Source organism: Ursus arctos, unplaced genomic scaffold (genome assembly GCF_023065955.2).
Source record: "Ursus arctos isolate Adak ecotype North America unplaced genomic scaffold, UrsArc2.0 scaffold_1, whole genome shotgun sequence".
NCBI classification, from domain to species: domain Eukaryota; kingdom Metazoa; phylum Chordata; class Mammalia; order Carnivora; family Ursidae; genus Ursus; species Ursus arctos.
Window position 1 is genome coordinate 99741231 of NW_026622763.1, and position 26240 is coordinate 99767470.

General features: G+C 44.0%; 1 protein-coding gene across 1 annotated transcript in view; it reads right to left on the reverse strand.

Annotated features, from left to right (window-relative positions):
• The window catches only part of DNER (delta/notch like EGF repeat containing), a 191052-nt gene that overhangs the window by 41770 nt on the left and 123042 nt on the right, over nucleotides 1-26240 (reverse strand). The window contains exon 9 of the mRNA XM_057316090.1: nucleotides 20797-21021. Coding sequence (XP_057172073.1) covers nucleotides 20797-21021 — 225 coding nt within the window. The remainder of the gene's footprint in view (nucleotides 1-20796; nucleotides 21022-26240) is intronic.

The window sequence follows — 26240 nt, forward strand, 5'->3', positions numbered from 1 at the left end:
CTTTGAAGGCACTGTCTCTACATACAGTCACACTGCGGGTAGGGGCAGGGGGTTAGGACCTCAATGTATGAATTTGAGAGAGACAAAATTCAGTCTTTAGCACCCAAAATCAGGATTTCTCAACCACAACGGTAGTGACATTTTGGATAGGGTCATTCTTGATGGTTGGGAGCTGTCCGGTACAACGCAGAGTGTTGAGCAGCCTCCCTGGCCTCTACCCACTAGACTCCAGCCGCCCACCTCCCCCCAGTCGTGACAACCAAAAAGGTCTTCAGACATTGCCGTATGGCCCCTGGAGAACATAAACGCCCTCTGAGAACCAATGTTCTAGATCCTTTTTATAACATGAGAACAACTCAAGGAGATTTGAAAATGTGTAGGTTTGAATTTTTCATTGTGAAGAGTAAATTCAATGAGAAAAATGATTTTGGGGCAGAACTGAGGGGTCCATCTGTGACTATGGGTTTAATATAAAACCGGACCCAGGGTGACTTCCTCCAGCAGTGAGAGAATACGGACACTCAGTTCATCTGGAGCTGCCCATATTCAAATAGCAAATGAATGGAATAAAGAAAGGAGAGAAGAGTAGGAGGTACAGGCTTCGAGGTATGGGCTGAATAAGTCACAGGGATGAGAGGACAGCACAGGGAGTACAGTCAATGATACTGTAACAGTGTTATATGGTGACCGATGATAGCTATACTTGCAGTGAGCCTAGAATAACGTATAGACTTATCAAATCGCTATGTCGTATGTCTGAAATTAATGTAACCTTGTATGCCAACTACACTTCAATAAAAATAAATAAGTAAACAGAAAGAGAGAGAGAGAGAGAGAATAGATAGAAAGGGAAGAGAGAGGAGAGAAACCCCACCTGGTGATTTTTAAGCTACTGAGAACCCTGCTGACTGTTCTGCCAATAGGCTGGAAGTCCTGTGTCCTCCCATGAAGACCAAGGTCCTATATTACTGACTGACTTAGCAAAGGCACAGTGAGCCAGGATTCCACCCCCCGGGGTCTGAACTGTTCTAGAACACAAGGGCCACCACCGGGTTTCATTCTGTCCACTGAAAAGCATGGCTTCCTGCTGCCTTTTTCTTTTTCTGCTCTTTCAACATTGACCCAAGACAACATCACTTAAGTGTTCATCTTAACAGGAGAGAGGCTCCGGCCCCACGCTGTGTCTTTCGACAGCTCTTTTCTCCCCTTGCCCATCACGGCTCACTCTGAAACATCTCAAACTGGGGGACTCTGGTTGTAACCAGATGGCGTCCACACTTTGTGGAACAAATTGGGGCATCTCCCCCATGGATGCCACCTCCGCCAGGCCACCTATGCTCCCCGCTGCCCAGAAAAAGCTAGGAGTTACTTCAGAAAACAATGGTGGTGCGTTCAGAACAACAGGGAGGCCACACTGCTCACCCCCTAGCTCAAGCCAGATTCAAGGGGAGAGCGAATTTGAAGTGTTTGAGGTTTTGTTTGTTTGTTTGTTTTACTCTAAGGTCAGACTGAAGCAAGTGGGGGAGAAGGGCACTGGTTGCTTTAAGGACATGTTGCAACTCAGAGGATGTCTCCACTCATTTCACATTGAATGATAAAATGTGGAAGCCCAAGACCCCCTGATTCAAGTCTAGACCACCTCCTGAGAGATCAAATCTTCCAAACATTCTCTCATGGTAGTTAAAAATGTGGGCAAAAAGGAGAACAACCCTATTACCTTAATATGATTGTGAGTTTTCAAATTCTCGCTGAACTCACTGATCGCATAGAGACCCTTCAGCACCATGGACTGATGGGCAATGCAATCGAAATTTTACTCTGCCAAGAGCTACGTTTCAGGGAGAGTGTGTGCATGTGAGCTTGTGTGTGTATGCACGCACATGCACTATGTACCACTCTCTCTGCCGACACGATCCCAATAGGAATCTTTTCAAGAACAGGAAAAAAATACATAGGTATGAATCCCTGCTCACATGAATCCTATCAAGTGTTCCAATGTTCTGTTCTAAACAGATGTGCTGATGTTCGTATCTGCACAGACTTCCATGGAGCAATTCCATTCCTGTCTCTTTCTTTCTCCCTCTCTCTCACGCGTGCACACACATACACACACACACGAAAAAAGAAAATGTCTGTAAAGGGGAGGAAGTTGTGCAAGAAGACGGAGCATAGCTGGCGTGTGGAGCACAGTGGCCGCTGATGCTGCTTCTTTCTTTATTCCCTAATCTCTCATCCTTTCATTGCTGGAGGCACCTGAGCCAGAGGAAAATAGATGTGAGAAGACCCAAATCAATCAATAACCATGGCTGTGGTTCTTATAAACATTAAATTGGAAGGACCATACATAGAGGCTGAATTAAAGTTTTAGACTCTCCAGCCTCCCTATTATTTATATGCTGCTGAGCCATCTACAGGTTTGCACGTCCCTCCCTGGGCTTCCGAGAAAGATGGATAACGGAGAGCCGGCTATAAGTCACATCCTAACAGTTCATGAAATGAGTTAGTCTTGCCATCCCCACAGGCTACCGCCTCCTTTCACAGTCATTGGGAGAAGGCTGGCCATGTTCCGGGTCTCCTGTTTGCCTCTTCAATGGATTCATTCTTTAATGCAACATATAGTTATTAAGTGCCTCCTATGTGCCAGGCACGGTGTGAGGACGGACGTAATACCTCTACTAGGAGCATCTAAAGGAGACAGACGCTGAACAATCAGCCAAATAAATGTGAAACCATAACCGGGTGAGTGTGAGCAAGGTGGGGATCTGGGGGGCCAGGGGGAAGGACAAGCAGGAGAACTGGCCTTGGCTGAGCTCCAGGGAGGTTGCCCCGAGGAAGGGACAGTGAGCCGAGAGGTGGGTTTTGTGCAGGTAGCAACAAGGTGGGACGCACGCTGGGAATTGAAGGCAGGAAAGGCAGCGTGTGCGGAAGTCCTGGGGGGGGGGGGGAAGGGCAGTCTGCTACGGCTCCTTGCAGAGATGGGCTGAGGTCTACGGAAGAGCAGTGGGCAGAGAACAAACAAGAGGCGCCAGCAGACCAGGTGATGCCTTCAACGGAGTGGGGGGCAGGGGGTGAAAAATCAGGTGCGCCTCTCAGATCACTCTTTCGGCAAATGGGGGAAAGACCCGCGAGAATCAATGTGGAGAAATCAGCTAAGAGGTATGAGGGTGGTGGCAGGGCCAGCTAGAGAGGAAATGTCAAGAACCACTTAAAAAGGAAAACAGCAACACTTGGAAGAAATAGGATGTGGAGGGTAAGAAAGGGTGGGGATGAAGGTGAATCCCAGCTTCCCAGCTTGTCTTGCCCAGATGCTGCGATTCCTTTCAGAAAGAATGAAGGAACTGACATTTATTGGACCCCCTTCCAGGGGCCATTTTCTGTTCTAGGCAATACGACAGAATCTCATTCACACGGTGGGGCTGGAGTAGGGGACTGGGATGGAAAGCCGGTAAAACCACTTTCTAGAAGTAGACCTTAATCGAACAAAGGGAATTACCAGTTTCTCCCAGGGAAAGGGAAGCAGTATGAAGAAAAACCAGCTCGTTGTAATGATCATCTGCAGAATTCTGACCATACTGACCAGGACTGAGCTAGGTACTGAGGGGTCTATGGCATGGTAGCTAAAAAAGAAAGGTATGGGGTCAGAAGACGCAAGAAGTTGGGGAATGGGGGAGGAAACAGAGAGAGAGAGGGAGAGCTAAAAGAGAAGGAGGAGTGGGGGAAGAAGGGAGAGCAGAAGAGGAAGACAGGGACCCAGAATATCAAGGGGGAGACAGGAAAAAAGGCACAGAGAAAGAACACCTACAACGACAGAGAGAAAGAAACTGGTGGAGACGCGATGGAATTACTCCGAAATTTGTGGGTGCCCCGTGGAGCCACACCGCCACCTGGTGTAACTACCGACCAACAGGACGTGGGCACCGCTTTCAAGAGTCACCGAGACAGTGGGGCACCAGAGGGGGTAGTGATTTGAACATTTGAGAAAAGTTATTCTCACCTCTCAAGTTATCTTTTATTCCAATAAAATGGATTTGACACCACTTTCCTTCCATGAACTTCTTTCTGTAACCCAGTGTTAAGCGTTTACAGGTGGGGAGCTTGGGGCCATCCAGGTGTCACTGGCTCCACTGTGTCCCCCTGGTATGCTGACCACCAAGCAAACCTGATTTTAAAAGACAACGAAGGTTCTAGAATTCTGAAAGAGGTGCCGGCCTCGAGCATGCCACAAAGGCAGTAAAGCACCATAATCCCGAAGGGCACCAGCACCCTGAACCACTGCCTCCACTTCCTGGAAAAACACAAACGCTACCAGCTCTGCAAGCCCACAACCCATGAGCCCACTCAAATACCTGAATTTTTCTAATGTGAAACAGAGTCAGTTTACATTTGGCTCTTTAAAAACCTACCCCTTCGCCTTCCCTCTGCCTCATCCCCTGAGACTCTCTGTGCTGGATCTGGTTTCTTGGCGGGCAGTAAAACCTTGACTCGCAGCTCAAACTTTGACGCCAAATTCTGTACTTTCTCTTTAACAGCGGGCCCGGGTCCGGTCTCTTCTCCCTTCCTTAGCACACAGGTTGGAGAATACAGAAGACGCTCAGTCACAGTGCCGAACTGAGCTTGCTAGGAGGATGCAATCACAGCGCACAGCGACCTTTGCATAAATAATTGCAGCAAGGGTTCTTTTCTTTGCAACTGTCTGATTTGGACAAATAATAAAAATGCCTGGGAGTAGGTCTCCCGAAATTGATGGGTTTTGTCAGGCAGAGAAATCAAAGGATTCTTTTTTATATTTTAAGTGTGCATATTCAAATTTTCTAATTTCCCACACTGAAAATACATTACGTGTGTGACACAAAAGAAAAATATCACAGACGCTTTTATAGGTATTTTACCTGTATTATCACAACTCCAAATCACGTTGCTGGTTACCGAGGGAAACAAGACCCGTGCTCTCTGTCTACAGTTGTTTGGGTAAAAGGATAACTGGCAACGTTGGGAAAAGGCTGACTTTATTAAGGGGAATTTTTAGGTGGAGAGGTGTCTGGAGGGAAAAGATCCAGTCTTATTAGAAGACTTTTTCAGACATGAGGAAAAACCATCCCAATAAGGTGCACTGCCAATAAATAAAACTCTTTTTTAAAGGAGAACTGCATCTTTTAACAAAAAAGAAAATCTTTGAAGATGTTAAAAATTCTGGAACATATCTAGGTTTATTAAGAGTGTAAATCATCATTAATTCACATGCAAAGGAAAAAAAGCCTTCAATATATGGTAGAAAAGCAAACCACCACGGTCCTGAGTTCCAGCCTTACAAATAGTTAGCATTCTCCTCCAAACACATCTAAGGACAAATGAAAGAATATATCGTAGTTGACACAGCTGGATCGTGATGATGTTCTAGAACTCAACCGAGCCTGCCCAGACAGCACCTGCAAACCAAGGCTCAAACCTGTCCCTCATCTTGGGGATTTTTCTATGCTAAGTGTTTCTAGAAGTCTTCTCTTGGATTTGCCTTCGGAACTAGGTCACAAACTAGTCCCATGAAAAAAATCAACCTCTTCGTAATGTTTTAGCTTTGTCTTTATAAATATCTTTTTTGCATGATGCTTTTCGCCACTAGAGGGTGGATTCTACCTATGATCTATGCCAGCTGAAAGAAGAGGGAAAAAATGCTACTCAGGAGTTTAACAAAGGAGGAGCAATAAAGAAGTGTTTTACTAAAGGGAAATGCATGCACAAGGGGATGCAAATATGTAAAGAAGAAATACTGTTTCCTTTACTAATAAAGCTTAATGTTCATATATTTCTTTGCAGCTTACAAACTTGCCAGTATGTCCTATAAACATATGGTGGCTACAGTTAAAATTATCCTTTATTAAGTAGCCTGTTTTTCTTACTAACACTTTATAGAAAGTAATTTTTTAAATACAAATTCTTCTCACACTAAGATTAAAGCACTAAGATCCAAGATTAAATGTAATGAAAAGATAATATTTTACAACTCTGATTTTAAAGATCATTGTGGTATGTGTTTCCTTATAAACAACAAATAAAATTTTTTCCTGTGTTTTAGTTTTCATTTTTTTTTTTTTTTGAGATTTTATTTATTTAGAGAGAGTGAGTGAGCAAGAGAGAGAGAGCACCAGTGGGGGAGTGATGGGGGGCGGGCAGAGAGGGAGAGGGAGAAGCAGACTCCACTGGATGGAGAGCCTGATGTGGGGCTCCATCCCGGGACCCCAGGATCATGACCTGAGCCAAAGGCAGATGCTTAACCAACTGAGGCACCCAGGCGCCCACCAACAGAATGTTTTAATGAAATATTCCTATGATCTCATCTGACTAGCATGTTTATAAACACATGTAAAAATGGCATGGTTCATATTTGAGATGAGGAGAATGATGAAGAGATTTGGAAAAGAAAAGGTAGGCTCAAATCCTTCACATTCTAGAGGTTGTTCAATACGGAATGCACGCAGACTGACACAGGACCCCACACGGGCAACAGGGAAGCATTGGAGCAAATCAAAGACTAAGGTTCTCTGACAGTACTTTGGAGAGAAAATCCATCTTAGATGATTATTTTCATGTAAGTATGTTCATGAACAAAGAAGAATTTCTAAAGGGGGAAATATAGGAAAGTTTGTTAAATGTTTCATCCATTTAATTTATTTCACAAACTTACTTAAATTTGATTCTAATTTACTTACTCGATTATCACTGAATATTCTTTGGAGGTGTTTGCCCTCGAAAGGGCTTGTGTCTGTTCATCACACTATACCAGTGGTTCTTGCTGTGCGGTCTCAAAGCCGGCAACATCAGCATCACCTGGAAACTCATTGGAAGTGAAAGTTCTCAGGCCCCAACCAAGACCTACTGACTCGGAAACACTGTGGATGGAGCCCAGGACTCTGATTTCAAAAGCCCTCTATGTGATTCTAACGCACAGTGAAGTCTGAGAGCCACTGAGCTATACAAAGCACATATCTCATACAACTGCTGATTCTCAAAAGGGCAGGAAGTGGTAGGAGTCATCTATGACAGGTGCCAGATATGGCATGGTAATATTTTTTAATATCTATGGCTTCCCTCAGCGTATCAAAAAAACCCACCAGAAAACACGTAGTCAGAACATGACCAGTCACAGGCATATAAATAAACCAACAGTGAAATGTGGTCAGATGATCCACCCACCGTAGACGGCATAGACTAAATGAAACTGTACTCCTCTCTGATTTGCTTAAGGGACGAAAGCAATGCAAAGGAATCCCAAACTGATAGCAAATGCCAAATTTGCGGAGGGGTGGGGGTTTAAAATGAGGGAAGGTGATAAGGGTATAGAAGTGGGCCAACATTTATTTCTCCCTCTAGGACTGGGAGTCATATATACTTAATCAGAATGTGGAGAAACAAGTCAAAATTCAGATTAGTGAGTGCAGTTCCCCCCACATCTCTGATCCAGCTTCCTAAACCCATAAAAATAACATTTTAGCCAAGGGAATACGCATTCATCAGAAAATGGTGGACAGAACTCATAGAAACAGAGAGTAGAAGGGTGGTTTCCTGGGGCTAAGGAGCTATGGGTCAAAGGGTACAAACTTTCAGTTATAAGATGAATAAGTTCTGGGGATCTAATGTACAGCATGGTGATTATTTAATAATACTGTATTACATACTTGAAAATTGCTAAGACAGTTGATCTCAAATGCTCTTACCACAAAAAAGAACTGGTAATTTGGTGACATGATGGAGTTAACTATGTGGTAGTAATTGCTTTGCAATATATAAGTGTATCAAATAAACACCTTGTACATCCTAAATTTATACATTACATATCAATTATATTGCAATAAGTCTGGGGGAAATTTTTTTAATTAAAAAGAAAAGCAAAAATGGCAGACAATCTACAATCATTTTTACAACCCAAAACTTGAGAAACATGAAACGACAAAGTTAGGCTGTTTTTGTTGATAAGAGGGAGCCCTCATGGATACATAGTTTAGTACCAAAGTAGTTGTGTGATAGAAAACAAAGCACTGTGATCAAGCCTATTCCAGAAAATTCTGGTACATGGAATCCACAGTGCAGATGTACTTTTCTCCAGGTATATTTGCTTTCCCTCTCTTTTCACTGAGGACATTCAAAGGCACAGTACAAAGCAATCCTCTAGCCTACCTCTTAGTCATTGTCATTCTCAAGTAAATACGCTGAATCCTTAAGATTGTTAAACACCAAGGAAATTTCTCATAGTCATTCAGAGACATTTTTAGAAGCACACACTTCCCACTTGGCCAACATCCCTACGGGTTGTACACTCATAAGGGCTGAAGTTGACTCTTACAGTCATGATTTCAGCTGAAGAACTTCATGGAGAGATCTCTTTGTGGTTTTGATTTGCCTTTCCCTGATGATCAGTGATGTTGAGCATCTCTTCATGTGTCTGTTGGCCATCTGTATGTTTTCTCTGAAAAAATGTCTATTCATGTCTTCTATTTTTTAATTGGAATACTTATTTTGGGGTGTTGAGCTTTATAAGTTCTTTATACAGTTTGAATACTAAACCTTTATCAGATATATCATTTGAAAATATCTTTTCCTTTCCAATAGGTCACTTTTTAGTTTTGTTGATTGTTTCCTTCACTGTACAGAAGCTTTTTATTTTGATGACGTCCCAGTAGCTTATTTTTACTTTTGTTTCCCTTGCCTCAGGAGACACAGTTAGAAAGAAATTGCTATGGCCGATGTCAAAGAGGTTACTGCCTGTGTTCTTCTCTAGGATATTTATGGTTTCATGTCTCACGTTAAGGTCTTTAATCCATTTTGAATTTATCTTTGGGTATGGTGTAAGAAAGTGGTCCAGTTTCATTTTTTTGCATGTTTTCCCAACACCATTTGTTGAAGAGACTGTCTTTCTCCCATTGCATATTCTTTTGTTACAATGAGATATCACTCACACCTGTCAGAATGGCTAAAATCAACAATGCAAGATACAGCAGGTGCTGGTGAGGATGTGGAGAAAGGATAACCCTCTCACACTGTTGGTAGGAATGCAAACCAGGAGTACAGCCACTCTGGAAAAGAGCATGGAGGTTCCTCAAAAAGTTAAAAATAGAACTACTATACAATCCAGCAATTGCACTACTAGGTATTTACCCAAAGAATGCAAAAATACTAACTCAAAGGGATACCTGCACCCTGATGTTGATACTGATAGCAGCATTACCTATAATAGCCAAATTATGGAAACAGCCCAAGTGTCCAGCAACTGATGAATGGATAAAGAAGATGTGGTGTCTACATACAATGGAATTATACTCCACCATAAAAAAGAATGAAATCTTACCCTTTGCAATGACATGGATGGAGCTACAGAGTATTATGCTAAGTGAAACAGGTCAGTCAGAGAAAGACAAGTACCATATGATTTCACTCATATGTGGAATTTAAGAAACAGAAAAAGGAGCAAAGGGAAAAAAGAGAGAGAAGGGCAAACCAAGAAACAGACTCTTAACTACAGAGAACAAACTGATGGTTACCAACGGGGAGGTAGTGGGGGGAGGGATGTGTTAGATAGGTGGTCGGGATTAAGGAGAGCACTGGTCATGTATGGAAGTGTGGAATCACTATATTGTACACCTGAAGCTAATATTACACTGTATGTTAACTCACTGGAATTTCAAAGAAAACTTTTTAAAAAACTATTTAGTGGCTACACAGTTTTGTATATTATCTCTTGTACTTTCTCACATTAGAAATTCAAAATGAGAAACAGACACACACAAAATAGTTCTTAATTAAGGGGGAAAAAAGAACTTTGTGGAGAAAAGGAACCACCAGACTATACCTTGAGGCAACTGGATGATAAAGAAAATTGCTCAATGCATAGGAACTGGAATCAGAACTCAATGGTTTGAGTCAATCCTGAGTTCTGTTTCTATTGCCTCCTACTACATGATCACTAAGGTGCCTAAAAATAGGGCACTTATTCATTTAAGAGGTTAGAAAGCAGTGAAAAACCAAAAGGGCAGATCCTAGTAGACTATGAATATAAATAATCAAACGTAGAAACTAAAACTTCCTTGACATAAAGCAGAGACAAGACTCCATCTACAGACTTGTGAAGAAATTCTGAAGAAAGGAAGCAGTTGTCTCCCAGACACTCCTTATCCCTTGGGTAGGCAAGTCCAGTGGGACCTTGTCTTTCACTCAAACCATCATAACCACACACTGTTGTTATTTTTCAACTGTCCTCCTCAAATCTGTTTTTATATTAAACTCATTCACATTCCTCACATATGTAGGTTTAAGATTATGGTAGATTATAAAAAAAAAAAAAAAGCCACAAATTCTCTGTAGCTCCTCCCATTGAGAAAAGGAATCTATGGACTTGGCCTATGACATGCCCCTACCAGTGAGACGTTAGCAAACATAACAGAAGAAGAAGAAACTTTAAAGAATGTTTGTGCATTAGGCTTGTCCTCCCTTGCTGCTTTTAGAACCCAGCTGCCATGTGAAGAAGCCCAGACTAGTCTGCTGGATAATGAGTACCATGATGCCCTGAGGCCCCCATCATTCTAGCCAAGCATGAGGCACGTACGTGAGGCCATCCAGGACTGGCCAATCCCCGGCCAACATGCTGGCTGACCACACAAGCATGAGTGAGCACACTAAACACCAAGTGGAACAGAGAAGAGATACCCCAGCTAAGCCCTGCCCAAATGATCAACCACGGAACTGTAAGCAATACTAGATTGTATTTAAGCTACCAAATTTTGGAACACTTTGTTAGGCAGCAGTAACTAACAAATATAGAGGTTTAATTACCAGAGACATTGCCTAACTTAGAGAAATAAAACCACAGGCATAAAACGTAGGCATCAGCAAACTATTAGGAAAGGCATTTTTAGGGGGTAATGGATGAAGGGAAGTTGCCTCCAGATCAGACCACCAGGCAGGACATATTCCTTAGTCCACACTTACTTTCAGTTGGGCTTATCCCACCTAAAAGACATACTTTGACTAATGAATTGAACCTCGGACATTTGCTCTGATCTGTATCATCAGAAACCATCTGGCATTGAACAAAATGAAACATGATCTGATAATCATCAACGTATCATTAAGACTTTAGTCCAAACAGCTAACGATCTCTCCAGGCAACTCCTCTAAGGCCAAATGGGGTTTTAAATGGAGCACTGTGGTAGGAAGCACCTGACGACACGGGAGAGGACATGCCGTTCCACAAAATCGGGAAGTGCTTTGAGCTGACCAGGTGCTGGAATAAAAAAAGAGGTCATGTGTCACTCTGCTGCAGGTACACCTAGGGGCTCCGAATCTTCATTAAAACAGAAGCAATTTTATAAAAGCAGTCAGCACATGCAGCAACTTTCATCGTGTGCCCTTAAATTGAAAATTATTGATGGTGATAGAAAACCAACGGAACAAACGCAGGACATTGTCTGCAGGTTTTTAGACAAATCCAGATCAATAAAGAATTTAAAAGCACAGTGAAGAGTAAAAGACCAGGGGGGAAAAAAAAGAACATGCAGGCAAGTCACCTTTTGGGTTGTCTATTTGGGACTCAGGACGCAGGCTGCCATCGGTCACGCTAGATCTCAGACATCCCTCACACCAGCACATTGGCACAGGGACTCCCACCCTGGGGTTCCGGAGGCCAGCTGCGTCTCCACTACTCACACTGACAAGAGACCACTTCCGCAGATCCACTCCCATGGGAAGGAGGGACACCGGAAGCTAGGACATCCGCGCTCTCTCCAGGCAAAGAATGAAAAAACAAAAGAATGAAAAAACTGTGAAGAGGGAAGAACAGTTCAGGGACATTCCCAGAGCCAGGTCAAAAGAAAAGGCATCAAAGGCGTCCGGGGCCTACAACTACCCATGCGGGAGAAGTTCAGGTTCTGGTGGTAAGAAAAAAGGTCATATTGCTTCTGGGCACTGGGGCCCCCAGGAGTGAGAAGCACCACCCATCAAGACAGACTACCTAAGCTGAAGGGCGACACACATGCCACGTGGCCACGTCGGTGTTTCTCATCTGAGCCACAGGAGAGCAGGTTCTTAAACAGGTGCAAGCAGCAGCCATCAGGTGAGATGCGGTCCTAAGTTTCCGTCCCAGGTAGCCCCCAGCAACAATTTCGCAGGAGCTGAATCCTCGGTGTAACAAAAGCGGAAGGGGTCCCCCGCCCCACGAGCAGTTCAATCTCTCTGCAAGTCAGAGCTGGGCTTCTCTGCGCCGGGAAGGAAGGAACTATTGGTCAGGAGGCACTGGCTGAATCACAACCAAGGCCGCTTTTCAAGCCTCATCTCAGGAGCTGTGCTGAGACAAGTCTAGAAGCGTCTTCTCATGATTGGCTCAAACATAAGTGAGTGCCCAGGTTCACACGTAACTTGGGTTGGGGGAGGGCACAAGTAGGCTTCTGCTGAGAACCTACCTGTTGGTCCAGAACTTCAGTGCTAGGCAAACCCAGCTAAATTTGGGGCTCTGTCACCCCTGCCTCCTGCTATTTATACTCTCACTGCCCCAACTTCTTCATCCTTGAATTAAGAAAATAAGAATACTACAACCTGGGGTTAAGTCAGAGAGAATTTTGTCCAGTGACTGGCACGGAGTTGGATGTAGGCAGTCCTACAGACGCAAAGCTGCCTGGAGGAAGAGCATTACCTGGGCACATACAGCTGAATCGATGTCCTGATAAACCCCAATTTAACGTGTTCTTCTGAGGTAGCTACTAAGACTACTACTGCCTAGGAAATCTGGTGAAAATTTTTCATTTTTTCAGTCTTTCACTTATCGCTAGTGAGTCAAAGCCACAGTTTGACCCCATTTCCTGTTACTTTGAGATAACAGAGGCTCTGGATGCCAAATGCTTGGGGTTCCATCCTGGCTTCAACCTTAACTAGCTCTGTAGTCTTGGGCCCAGAAATGGCAACAACCACGGTCCCACTACTTAAGGACAGTGAGGATCTGAGTAGCCATTCCACTTAAAGAGCTCTGCCCAGCACCGGACACTTAAATATTTATCACTGAAGCCACCGAGAGCCCAGGCAGCAAGCAATCACTTAATCCTGTAAGCAGATGGGCCTGTACCCACTATGGCCATGAAGACGGAACCCACCTCTACTCCAACTCTAGCCTTGAACGTCATATGAAAAGAACGTGGGCACAGATTTAATCATTCCTCACCCATCCTCCCCAGGTAAAGGCATAGCTGACATTTGCACTGCTTCGTGGTTTTATAGATTTCAAAGTTACAAGACCGTATGCATCACCTCATTTGAGCTTTATGGTTTATCCCCAATCCGTAGAAGAGGAAACTAAGGCTGCCAGAGGCCAATTGCACAGCTGCTCAATGACAAAGCTGAGACTTGAATTGGGCTCTGCTCAACTCTCAGCTGGGCCCCTTTCTATCACAGCTGGGAAGAGAGGCAAGGATGCTGACTTTCTGTCCTCAATTCCAGATGCCCAGACTCTCAGCTAGCCGAAAAATGTTACCGATTGGATGGTAATTAACTCCCAACCACAAAACAAAATAGGAGTCAATGGCTTAGTTATAAAAGAGCTTCAAATATGTCCCCATCGGACCTTCACGGCCATGAACTTCATGAGAAGTTCTTGCAATTGTGTGCCGGCAGCGTTTCACACCCTCAGAAATGCACGGCTTAGTGACGCAAGCTATTATCAGCTCGTTCCCGGCCTGCATTCCAGGTAAGATGACGTCAAACGCTTTCTGCTGTCTTCACAGACTATTCTAAAACCTCCAGCGAGTAGGTAAATCTCATTCCTTTTCAACAATAGTTCAGCCACGAATGAGCTCTCAACTCCTTGAATTTTAAGCGGAGTGGTGGGAGCAGAAGGAACAGAAATCCTCTATAATTAAAGGCCGGTTCTTCAACATTTTCATACGTACGGATTAGCTCTTCAAAGCGAGGTTGAAAAGCAGCCTTATGAGTAGATTTTTAATGTCAAGAATCTCATAAAAATTCCATATGCTCCACCAGCAAGTGTCCTTCACTCATTACCAGTGTCCTTTCTCCCCTTCTACTAATCCCTCAGGTCACTAGCCTAAAGAAGTCAAATATCACTAATTCTCCCCAAATGCCCCCAAAATTAGAGCAAAAACAAAATGGAGATGAGTATGGCCGTGGTAGCAGCTGTGGACTCCGCTGGGCAGACTCCTCCACATCCTATGGTCAGGAGGCTTAAGGCTCCTTCTGCACATTCTCCTGTTTCTCCGAGTTTCCCAAGTTAAAGCTGGAGGGGTACCTTCGGCTCCATTCTGACCTTTGCTCCCTGCATTCAGCTGACAACTCTGATGATTCCACCTGTCGATCAGATTTTAGGTCCAACCTTTCATTCCCACTGCCACAAGTTCAAGCCCTCACTTCTACCTGCCTGAGCTTCCTGGCTCCTCTGCTGTCTTACTTACTGTCTCTTCTCGACCGAAAGTCTATCTATCTGTAATATCTAATTCTACCAGAATAATCTTTCTTCCCCATTCTTCCTAGAATCACTCATTCTCCCTAGAAATCTCCCAATTCTATCAGAATAATCTTTCTAAAACACAGACCAGTTCACATACAGTACAAACTGTCCCCATGTCTTCATTTTGCAAACTCAGCATCCAGTCTCCCCAGTGTGCCCCAGCGAGCATTTCAGCCTTACCGCCCATTACTGCACCCAAGGTACCTTATTCTGCAACCAACTGCATCTACGGATCTCTGAACGTCCCCTCTCCTCCCCCTCCGACCCTCACCCAGGACTTTGGTTCCATAGCATCCTTCCCCCATGTATAAATCCACAATATTTCCCTGTCTAACTCATTGGAAATTCTGACTGGGCTATTGTTAACTCAATTGATTGAACTTTCAATATTTTGAACATTTCAATCAGTTAAGTCCAGTCACTGCTCTCCAACTAAAGGCTACCAGGAATACACCTATAGCTGAACAAGCTGGGTCCATCACTCTTTGCAGCAAGGGAGAACGCACATCCTGGGAACCAGGAGGTGTCTCAGTAAAAAGGGGTTAGATGCTACTGCCAGGTTTTGAACTCCAGTTGGATGATCTGGGAAGGATTCACTCTAGAGTGGGCGTCAGAAAGCAGGAGCAGCTCTAGGCTTGAGTATCTCAATAAATCCGATCTACAGCAAGGGCAAGCTAGCTCAAGGCTAAAGCTCCAACTGGTAAAGAAGCAGCTGGCCCTCAATTTATTTGTGAGAGAAGGGGAAGTGTGGTATTGTGTGGGTTGCATGGTGACCTTGGTTTTGTCTGTATCTAGAATTATGAAATGGTCTTGTTTGTCTCACTTTATCATGGTCTAAGGAGTGACCATATCTGATGTCAGTTTCTGTGGGATTGTTTATGTCCCTGTGTCCAAAAGGAGACACAGTGGCCCAGCTGAGAGCACCAGGCCAGTTCCTAACACCTCCAAGGCCTACGTGTAATTGTCCAACAAGCTCCCATATGTCAGTGTTCTTACTGTCAACATGATGTCAATGTAGAGATTTAAATTTCTTTCTTAGGTACAGTACAGATCACGAAGAATTCCTACGGCTGTTAACTAGGTACTCAGGACTCTATTTGGGATCCCCATGGTGAGGGGAGATAATATATTTTGAAATATAACAAAAGAAGGGCATAGTAACAGGGTTGGGATGTGGGAAAAGGAGACGATATCTTGTATACAATCTATAACTCTTAGGGCTACTGTGATATGTAGATCAGAAACCCCTTAGAGCTTGTTAAACACAAGAATTATCTCTATCTTAGTGAACCTAGTAAAAAAAAGTTTCCTGGTTCATAAAAGATGAAAGTTGTCCACTGTATTTATCCAAGAATCTAAATGCAATTAAGTACTCATTAGCAAGCTAAACGTCTTCATATCTTGTAGGTGTGCTTTTTTCTTTATGGCTGTTGAATGGCTATTGAAATCCAAAGCAGTTAAGTCTTATCTTAGATTGTGTTTCCAGAAGACACTATCAGAGTGCTGATATTGCAAAGTTTGAGTTTAAAGGAAGCAATGCCAGCTGCCATTCAGGCCACAGAGACCAGAGGGGCAGCCCACATGTACGGCGTGTGTAAAAAGTATCTGAAATTCCCATAGTTTCCTTTTAAAAAAAAGTTACTTGGAAAAGAGGCTAAACTTTCTTTCTTTTATAGTCTGGATGATCTAAATGAGTTAGCGACCCTCTGGTGGAGAAGAATCAGCAGAGACACATGATTGGCGACTTGCCCCAGGTCTCGTTGGTGATAATCAACGAGCATCTAAGGTTATTCACAAAGACAAAACCTGATATTTGTATAGCCACGTAAAAATCCTGATGCCTTATATTTTAAATCCTTTAAATAGTAACTCAAGGCACATTCTATAATGGCATAGTTAATTCAATTCAACAAACAAGGTCAGAGTAACGATTCAATTGCATTAGGCAGGAGCCAAGACCAGTGAACTCAGGCAAACCATCTCCAACCAGGGATTCCTTCCAGTATCGGTCATCATCCAAATGGCATCTACAGATGCTACCATTGTACTGAGAGCACGTGAAACACCATGGCTCCCACCTGCGAGCGTGCCCCCCAAGCCCCCGACAAGTTCCTCGCACCCTGGCACTCCCCCCTACAATGCTTACAGGGCTCCAAGTTCTCACGTTCTCTAGTCTTGGGGAGATTTCAATTTGCCTTTTTTTTTTTTTTTTTGGAGTATTTGTGGCCTATCACTTAACACTGTCATTGAAAGATAATATTTCAGTGATTACTCAGTGCTGACATTTTATTATTTAATATTAAAATCCCATCAGAAATCCCTAGCCTGATAAGCTAAAAATGAGGTTTGAAAATAAAGCACCTGGCAAATCTGATTTGCAGTCATCCAAATGGCATTTTGTCAGATGGGAACTAATTATCAACCTGACATGATTTCAATCTGCTGTCATTTTATGAAATGGGATCGGTTTGCTCTCTGTAAAGATGAGCAGGCTTGCCGCTCTTCAGCTAGACGCCCAATTTCACCTACTCTCGTGAGATTCTTCTATTCTGCAAACTAGTGGTAAAGCAATTACATGCTCCAAAAGATTAAGACTAAAATTTTCATATTCAGAGAATTGTCATTTTCACCTCTTAAAATGTAAATTCTTCCCAGATGTTAAGATGCCTTTTTTATTTCACACAATGTCACCTAATGATCTGAGGAAACAACCCCTCTGAAAGCAATTTTATCTCCCCAGTTCGATGAGAGAACTCTGACAGAACTCCTAGGCTCTGCCCCGGGGAGAGACCACCTAAGAAATGAAGGAAACATGGAAGGGAATACGTGTTTCTTCAGGCTTTTCAAGGATGCTTAGTGGCTGGACATTTAACTGTTACCAAGCTAAATGCTCCAGCTAGCCAGGAATGAAGTTTGAGTAGAGACCAGCATGAGAAGAAAGTGGTATTGAAACAGGAGATACGTTACCCTTCTTCAGCTTGATAAGAAATGCGGGGGGGGGGGGCACCTGGGTGGCTCAATCAGTTAAGCAGCTGCCTTCCGCTCAGGTCATGTTCCCATAGTCCTGGGATCAAGTCCCACATCGGCTTCCCGCTGAGCAGGGGAGTCTGCTTCTCTCTCTCTGCCCACCCCCACCCCACTCGTGCTCTCTCTCTCTCTTAAAGAAAGAGAAAGAAAGAAAGAAAGAAAGAAAGAAAGAAAGAAAGAAAGAAAGAAAGAAAAGAAAAGAAAAGAAAGAAAGAAATGCTGGAATGTCCATGGATGGAAAGAAAAGGCAACAGCTCTCACTACTCCATGCCAGGAAACGTGCCACATGCCATATTTAACGCTCTCATACACAGCAGACCACGGTCAGCAACTTGTCCCCGTCTAGGCTGAGACACCAACTGCCATTGAATTGACAGGCATCTAAGATGTTCCTCATAAAAATACAAAAGCTGAGGTCCAGAGAAGTCCTGTAAGTTTCCCATGGTAACAGTCAATGGGAGGAATCTCACAGATCGGTTCTCACCTCCCAGTGTGGAAAGAGAAAGAGTAGGAAATACATTTTCTGTGTAGGACCCATGTAAGCCCGCTCTTACCTGTTGATAAACTCGTATTAAACAACATTTTCATAATAGCCACACAAAGTAATGTTTACCTTTAAATATCTACATTCCATTTGAAGTTTTAAAAATTAGCTAACCGAATAGAAAGAAAAAGTTAATAACGATTAAGAAAGGAAATCTGAAGAGAAGAGGAGGACAAAACAAAGCTCTCTTCTGGCCGTGTGATAGTTGTTTTTCTTCGGGTGGGGCTTCACTGGCAGAAGCAGAGCTCCCAGGAGTCTGGGAACGCGGTCGGAAGGAAGTTCCTAACAGAATGAGTTTGCTTCCGGTGGCTGCGGGAGCGGGCGGGGGCGGAGATGCCGCCGTGCCTTAGGACACGCAGAGCGCCCCCGTGAGTCACGACGTGAGGGAGGCCCTGTTCTCGCCAGCACCACCGCAGCTGGCTTCATTCGCAAACACAGTGGTCTGGGTGCTTTGCGTGCCCACCAGGCAAGGGTACAGCCCCGCGCTGCCTCCTCCAGAGCACACCCAGCTCCTCGGCACGCACACTGCCCCGCACATGGAGGAGAACTGGCTTCCGGTGCGGAAGCCATGCCCATTTCCACCGTGGCTCTGACAGGAGACGGCGGGGGTAAGCACAGGAAAGTATCTCATGGCAGATGGAGGGGTGGAGAAATTTCTTCACCTCAGGGTTTAATGGGAAACCCAAAGATGGTACTGTGAGCGTTAACTTCATGTGTTAACTTGGCCAAGCCACAGCACCCAAATATGTTGTCAAACGCTGGTTTAGGTGTTGCTGTGAAGGTACTTTTTAGGTGGGATTAATTTTTAAAGCAGTAGGCTTTGAGTAAAATGATTACTGTCCACAATGTGGGTGGGCCTCATCCAATCAGTTGAAGGCCTAAGAGCGAAAGAGTGAGCTTTCTTTAGAAGGAATTCAGGCTCAAAACTGCAACAAGGAAACCCTGCCTGAGTTCCAGCCTGCCACCTTGCACTATAGATTGAGAACTTGCCCGTTCTCACAATTACATGAGCCGTTCCTCAAAATCAATCTTTTTCAATAGTTTTCTCTTTCTCTCTTCATAAATAAATTTCTTTTTTTTTTTTTAGATGTTATTTATTATTTATTTGAGAGAGAGTGAGAGCATGGGTAGAGGGCTGGGCAGAAGGAGAGGACAAGCAGACTCTACGCTGAGCACAGAGCCTGACATGGGGCTCGATCTCACAACCCTGAGATCTGAGCTGAGCTGAGCTGAAATCAAGAGTCAGATGCTTAACTGATTGAGCCACCCAGGCGCCCCTCTCTCTATATATATATTTCTCATATATATATATATTTCTCATATATATATATATCATATATATATATAAAATATCTTATAAAATGTCAATCCCATGATTGCTTAGAAAAACAGAGAATTAAGAGTCTACATGAAAAGGTTTTTCAACACTCCTCAATGCTTGGTTGCATTTCCTACTAACTCCTTCATTGATTCATGAGTATGCGACGTGCCCCTTCAAAGTTCTGGGCAGTGGAACCACGGCACCTGGGTTGGCATCTGCATTCAGCCCCCTCCTGGCTGTGTGGCCACAGGCACATGACTGAAGTATGACACAATTCATAAATGTGGCTCGGCAATATCTAGCTTGCAGGGAGGGCACTGAAAGGACCAGAGATGTGACGCACCCAGCTCGAAACCTAGAAAGATTCATGCTCACTATGGTGGTTTGGAGCTATTATGGCTACACGAAGGTTACTAATAAAATATACTTCCTCCACCCCCAGTGGGGAGAAAGACAATTAATGTAATGTTTTAAAGACCAGGCTAGTGATATGGAGGGTGACTGCTGGAATTCAGAGGGAGGAAAGCGTTTTGGGCCCAGAAGGAGAAGTCTGCAGGTGAAACGGGGTGACAGAGGAGCAGGCATCCGTGTGGAAGGAACTGCACGAGCAGAACCAGGACTCCAGCAAAACCAGGGAACTGGCCTCCACATGGACGGGTCAGGCACATGTGTGAGGAATCGCGCTTCAACGCATTCTGATTAGCTAGCTTGTGCAAGGATGGAGAGACGTAGGCAGAACAGAAGCCACCAGAGAGTCACCTATGTGCGTTCTTTTCAGGACCACACAGGTAGGTTGTGCAGACACAAATTTTGACTGGGAATCATTGTGACTTCTGAGTCTCAAAATTTACACAATAAAAAAAATCAGTACAATGCAGAAGACCTTTGGAAAATAAATGATGGAACTTCTGAACATTTGCAGAGGTCGTCACAGGTCCGATAATACATACAGTACACACAGTAAGAATTTTAATAGATGAGAACATTCTAAACGGATTGCATCTTGCTTTTTCATGCCCATTAAAATAGGAAAACATACTCCATTAACCTAAGAACACAGTATTAAAAGATACGCAATCCAGCAAAACTCTGGAATGACCTCTAGTAAATCGTTAAAAAATAATTCAGCTGTTCAGAGATTAAGCCTGTTTTTAATTTTCTTATTTTGCTTACTTGTATTTTTCCTATTTTTTCATAATGACTGTGACCTGTTCACGGAGAGGGGAAAGGGTGTTTTTAAAACCCTGCCAAGAGTAAGTCTAAAGAGAAAGCACGTCACAAATGAGTGGCGTGCACATCTATGGACAAGTGAACACATTCCGCGAGTCAACATCTGCCCAGATGCAAAAGACAAGGTCAAAGTCTGACCCTGGAGGGACCCAAGGATTTGCGTCCCATGACGGTACCAACCTGGGTCACAGAGACATTTGTAGCTGGTGCCCACGCTGTGGCAGGTGCCATGCGCGCAGGGGCTGAGCGCGCAGAAGTCCACGAGCTGGGCGCACGCCGGCCCCGTGAAGCCCGCGCTGCAGCTGCAGCTGAAGTACACGCCGTCCGCGTGGCACGTCCCGTTGTTCTGACACGGTGACGAGGCGCACGGGTCCACCTTCTCTTCGCAGGCCGCGCCGAAGTAACCTGCCAGAAAACACAGCCAGAGGGACGGGTAAAACAAATGAAACCGTGTTCACTCATCCTGGCTCATAAACTGGGTCCATGGGGTGACTGGGTGGCTCAGTGGATTAAGTGGCTGCCTGCGGCTCAGGTCATGATCTCGGGATCCTGGGATCGAGCCCCATGTTGGGCTCTCTGCTCAGCAGGGAGTCGGCTTCACCCTCTCCCTCTGTGCTCTCCCCTCCTCTCTCTCAAATAAATAAATAAAATCTTTAAAAAATAAATAAACTGGGTCCATTCTTAAATGTTCCCCATTGTGAAGTGATTAATTCATGTAAGTGTCCAGATACAGACAACCCAACGATATGGGGAAGGCAGGTCTTCTTAGCTTTGGGAACCAGAAGTTAAAATAGTAAGGCCCGAGGGGCGCCTGGGTGGCACAGCGGTTAAGCGTCTGCCTTCGGCTCAGGGCGTGATCCAGGAGTTCTGGGATTGAGCCCCACGTCAGGCTCTTCCTTTATGAGCCTGCTTCTTCCTCTCCCACTCCCCCTGCTTGTGTTCCCTCTCCCGCTGGCTGTCTCTCTCTCTGTCGAATAAATAAATAAAATCTTTAAAAAAAAAAAAAATAGTAAGGCCCGAGCTTCCAATTTGTTGCAATGTAAGATATACGACCACTTCGATGTACAGACATCCAAGGACATGAATATATTTATAGGTGTATGTGTGCACATGTATGTCTGTGTATGTAGTCTAGAAAGATCCCAAAAATAAATTCATGGTGATTCAGGAAGGTGGGATTGGGGTCAGTGGAGGGCTTTGTCCTCTCATTTTATCCATATTGCTGGGGGAAAGGTGTTCCTTACCTTTGCTTCAAAAAAGACAGAATCCTGAATTTAAAAAAGTAAACCCATTTAAGTAGTAGACAGTGAAAAGATCTCCCACCCATATCCCGTACACCCCATTCTTCTCTCTAGAAGAGCCACTGTCAGCCGTTTCTTGAATATATACTTTTTTACGTTGGTGACTGTAATGGATAAACAAGCTATGGTGTGTCCATATAATGGAATACCGCCCAGCAATAAAAGGGAGCTAAGTTCTGACTCGTGCTACAGCGTGGATGCACCTCAAAAAATTATGCTAGCTGAAAGAAAGCGGTTAAAAATGGCACATGTTGTGTGAGTCCACTTATAAGAAAGGTCCAGAAAAAGCAAACCTACAGATATAGAAAATAGATTGGTGCTTGCCTGGGGCTGGGTAGGAAGAGGGACTGACCTCGAACGGCCATGAACAGTCTTTAGGGTCGATGTAAATGGTCTAACATTGCATTGTGGTGATACATTTACTAAAATGCACTGAGTTATGTACCTAAAATGAATGAAATTTATATCTAAATTATACCTCAGTAAAGCATTAAATTTTTTAAAAATATTTAATGTGTTAATTGTGTAGAGGATTTTTATTTTTTCTGTATATGTGTTTCAGTATTTCTCAATTTTAAAAAGTGTACGTACATATATGTGGGTCTGTAGGTTTGTATATCCGTGTAGGGATTTCAAATGTTTTAGTAAAACCCAGTGTTTTCACAGGATAAGAGCAGCTTGAACATTAAATGAAGATGGTTCAAATTTTTGAAATAAAGTTAAATAATTTTACTAATAGCTTTTATTCCAATATTCTCTTCAACTTTTCTTGTCTACATTTTTTAAAGACTTTATTTATTTATTTGAGAGAGAGAGAGGGCAAGCACATGAGAGAAAGCACGAGTGGGGGCTGAGGCGGGTAGAGGGAGTGGGAAGAAGTAGACTCCCCGCTGAGCAGGGAGCCCGATGCGGGGCTCGATCCCAGGACACGGGGCTCATGACCTGAGCTGAAGGCAGACGCTTAACCAACTGAGCCACCCAGGAGCCCCTTCTTGTCTATATTTAAGTTGGTATTTGCCCATCTTCACACAGAACTCCTGGCAGTATTAGCAATCTCTGTTGTTACTGTTAAGGGCATAGTGAATATATAAAACAAACAAAAATAGCTCCCAGACTTAATTATCTGAAGCATCCCTCATAAATTGGCATAATCAGCTTGGTATTTTTCCATACAGAAATAGAAAACCTTTTCAAGATCCAATACTATTCAACATTTTATAAAGTTCCAGTAGTTTTTAAATTTTAGAAATCGTACTAAAAATGTCCCACATCAGTTTTAATAACACTTGAATTCTCCAAAGAATCCCTTCATGGCCTAGAGTGGAATATAATTCCATCTTTCACGAGACGCACTCCATTCTACTCTGATTGAAAAAGGAGATACTTAAATACTTATACCATGGGACAAACAGTGACCAAGGCAAGCCTGACCTCTCTAATCTGCTGGAAAGAGCTGAAATTATTTTCTTCATAAAGTCGTTGTGGGTTCTAAAAAGATACATAGCAAAATTCCTGAAAGACCTCCTGATTCAATGCTGAACAAATGAATTAAATAAGAATGGTAACAATAACAACAATAGTGGACATCCCCTGGGGCTGGTGTGCACCAGATGGGTCTAAGCCTTTCCATGCATTATTTCTCTGAACCCCACTGTAATTGTGTGATAAAAGTACCCTTAGTAGCTCTACTTAACAGATGAGACCATGGTGACCCAGAAACATAAAGTAGCCTGTGGAAGTCAACGTAGCTAGTGGATGGCAGAGCTGGGACACTAAGCCCAAGCTCTCGCTACTCTGCAACACAGCCCAGAAGAGAGGTCAGTGATGGGCCAGTTAAGGTGTTACGGTGTAGAAACATAACCGGAAATCATGTTTCTATCCTGTTTGTATCTGAATGGAAAAAGAAACAGAAGACCCATCAATCAAGTCAAAATTTTAAAAATTACAAATTTTAGGAAGGCAATCACTCTAGTTTCATGTTGACAGACTCCCTTACAAATATTCACATAATCCACATAGAATATTCCAAGTAGAGAGAAAGATGAGTAAATATGCAAAGAGATGTGAAGGGTCATGACTGGGGGGAGCCCATATTTCCATAAGGTCAAGGAGAGGGTGGAAAGTGAACATAAATGAGGCCCCTGGTCAGAGGCCAGATCATGGACTGTCTGGCATGCCTCCATAAGGAGTCTCCATTTCATTGTGAAGCTTCTGGATATCATCTATTCCTGGTTTTTTGATATCCCTAATTGCAAGCAGTGTGGAGAGTGAATTAGTGGCGATCAAGACTAGAAGCTGGAAAGCAGGTGTTTACTAGCTTAATTGGGGTGATAGGTTAGGAGGAACAATTTGTAGCACTGGGGATGCAGAATGTGAGAGAGACAGTACACGATTTCACAAGCAACAGTGTCAGTTCAGGGGCCAATTAGATGGCGGAAGAATGAAACGGAGGGGAAAGCCTAGGGACACCAAGGTAACAGGAGCCTCAAACTCAAATGCCAGCAGGAGTCAGGCAGGCAGCGCTGATGACAGCAGTGGGCCCGTGGTAAGACAGCAGGGAGTGGCGGGGACGATGCCAGACTGGAGAATGTGCGCCCCCAAGTACATTCCAAAAGGGGGGGCCGCCACTCACCCGCAGCCCATTGCTGCCATTTGGAAGGTGGATCCCGTTGCCAGATCTTCTGAATTTTCAAGAAATATCTGAAATCTAGATTCTTGTTTGAACCCCTCCTAGTTTCAAATGTTGATAAGTCATTTCTCTGGTAACTAAAACACGTCTGTGGGCCCTGTGTGTGTGCCTTCTGTGTGTGACTTAATGTGAAGCATGGGCTTTGGAACCAAAAGGAACTGGGCTTGAATACTGTCTCTGCCCACGAGCAGCCGCGAGACCTTGAGCAAGTCCTTAATCATCTTGACCTTATGTCTCTGCGTTCATGGAATGGGTGTGATGATGCCGACAGCACGTGGTTTCTACAAAGCTTAAATGAAAAACTCTGGAAAACATTTGGCACGGTGACTGGCAAATAACGATGTTCAGTAAGAAGCGGCTGTAATTGTGTTTTTCCAGACTGGGGTACAACGTGGATGGTGTTGTTACCAACAATGGTCAACAGAAGAGGAGATTCTCGGTGCGGAATGATGAGCTCAGCTTTGCGCACGTTGACTTGAGGTACTTTTGCAGTTGTTCAAGAGTCAGTTAACTATACAGATCTGGTGCTCAGGAAAGAGAGAGATATGAGTAGAGGACATGGACTGGGGGTCAGACACATATGGATGGGAATCAAACTCATAGGTGTGGATGCTAATACCTGAGGTGAGTGTCTGGAAGACAGTCCTCACTAGAACCTGACCGTGCTGGTACCCCGATCTCAGATTTCTCAGCCTCCGTTCCCGTGAGAAATCAATGTCTGTTGTTTAAGCCAACCATCTATGGTATTCTGTAATGGAAGCCCGAGCTAAGACACGACTGCTGTGACCAGCAAATTCTCTATTTCCATCACCCAAGCGATTGTTATCCTCTTATTAACGGGACAGCCTTTGTAAATGACTCACATCTTCCATAGCCGCCTCTTAAATGACCTTCCAGAGAGAGAAAGGGACAAAGTTTTATAACACAGAGAAGGGCCAGAAAATTGAAGTTTGGATCTTCTTACGAGCTGTGTGACCTTGGGCAAAGTACTTAATCATTTTGTGCTTTAATTTTCTTGCATATAAAATGAGGCTGCCCCCTGCTGTGTTGGATGAAACAAGATGGCGGGTGGTGCTCAGTACATGTTGGATGCTCCTTTCTTTAAGCAGTGGTTCTGGGGAAGTTCTAGGTTGCCTGTACACCCAGAGTTTGTGGTTAGGGCAACGGGAGAGAGGCGGGCCTGTCAGCCAGTCTCCGGAACGTAATCAAATTTCACACATGCGTGAATCTGTGAGAGTGGAGTCCCGGGAGATATCTAAGGGGGAGTGTTTTGGAATCAGGTGGTGCTCACACACTGTTCTCTAAACACGTGCACAACTATCAGGCCATCCAGCGAGGCTGACAAATGGAGGTGAGGTCTCAGAGCAAGCAGTGGTGGGAAGAGGTGACAGGCAGGGGCATCTCTGGCAGCATTTCCACACAGGCCCAAAAAGGACAAGCTGCTGAAACAGTGTCTGTTAATGGCAAACATTTGTCCATATCAGGCACCTTTCCAAGTGGTTTGGCTATATTAACTCATTTAACCCTAGTCTCGGTTCTATGAGCTAAGTACTATTATTTCCTTTTCAGATGGGTAAACAGAGGCACAGAAAGATCCAGTAACTTGCCCAAGATTACACAGCTAGTAAAAAGCA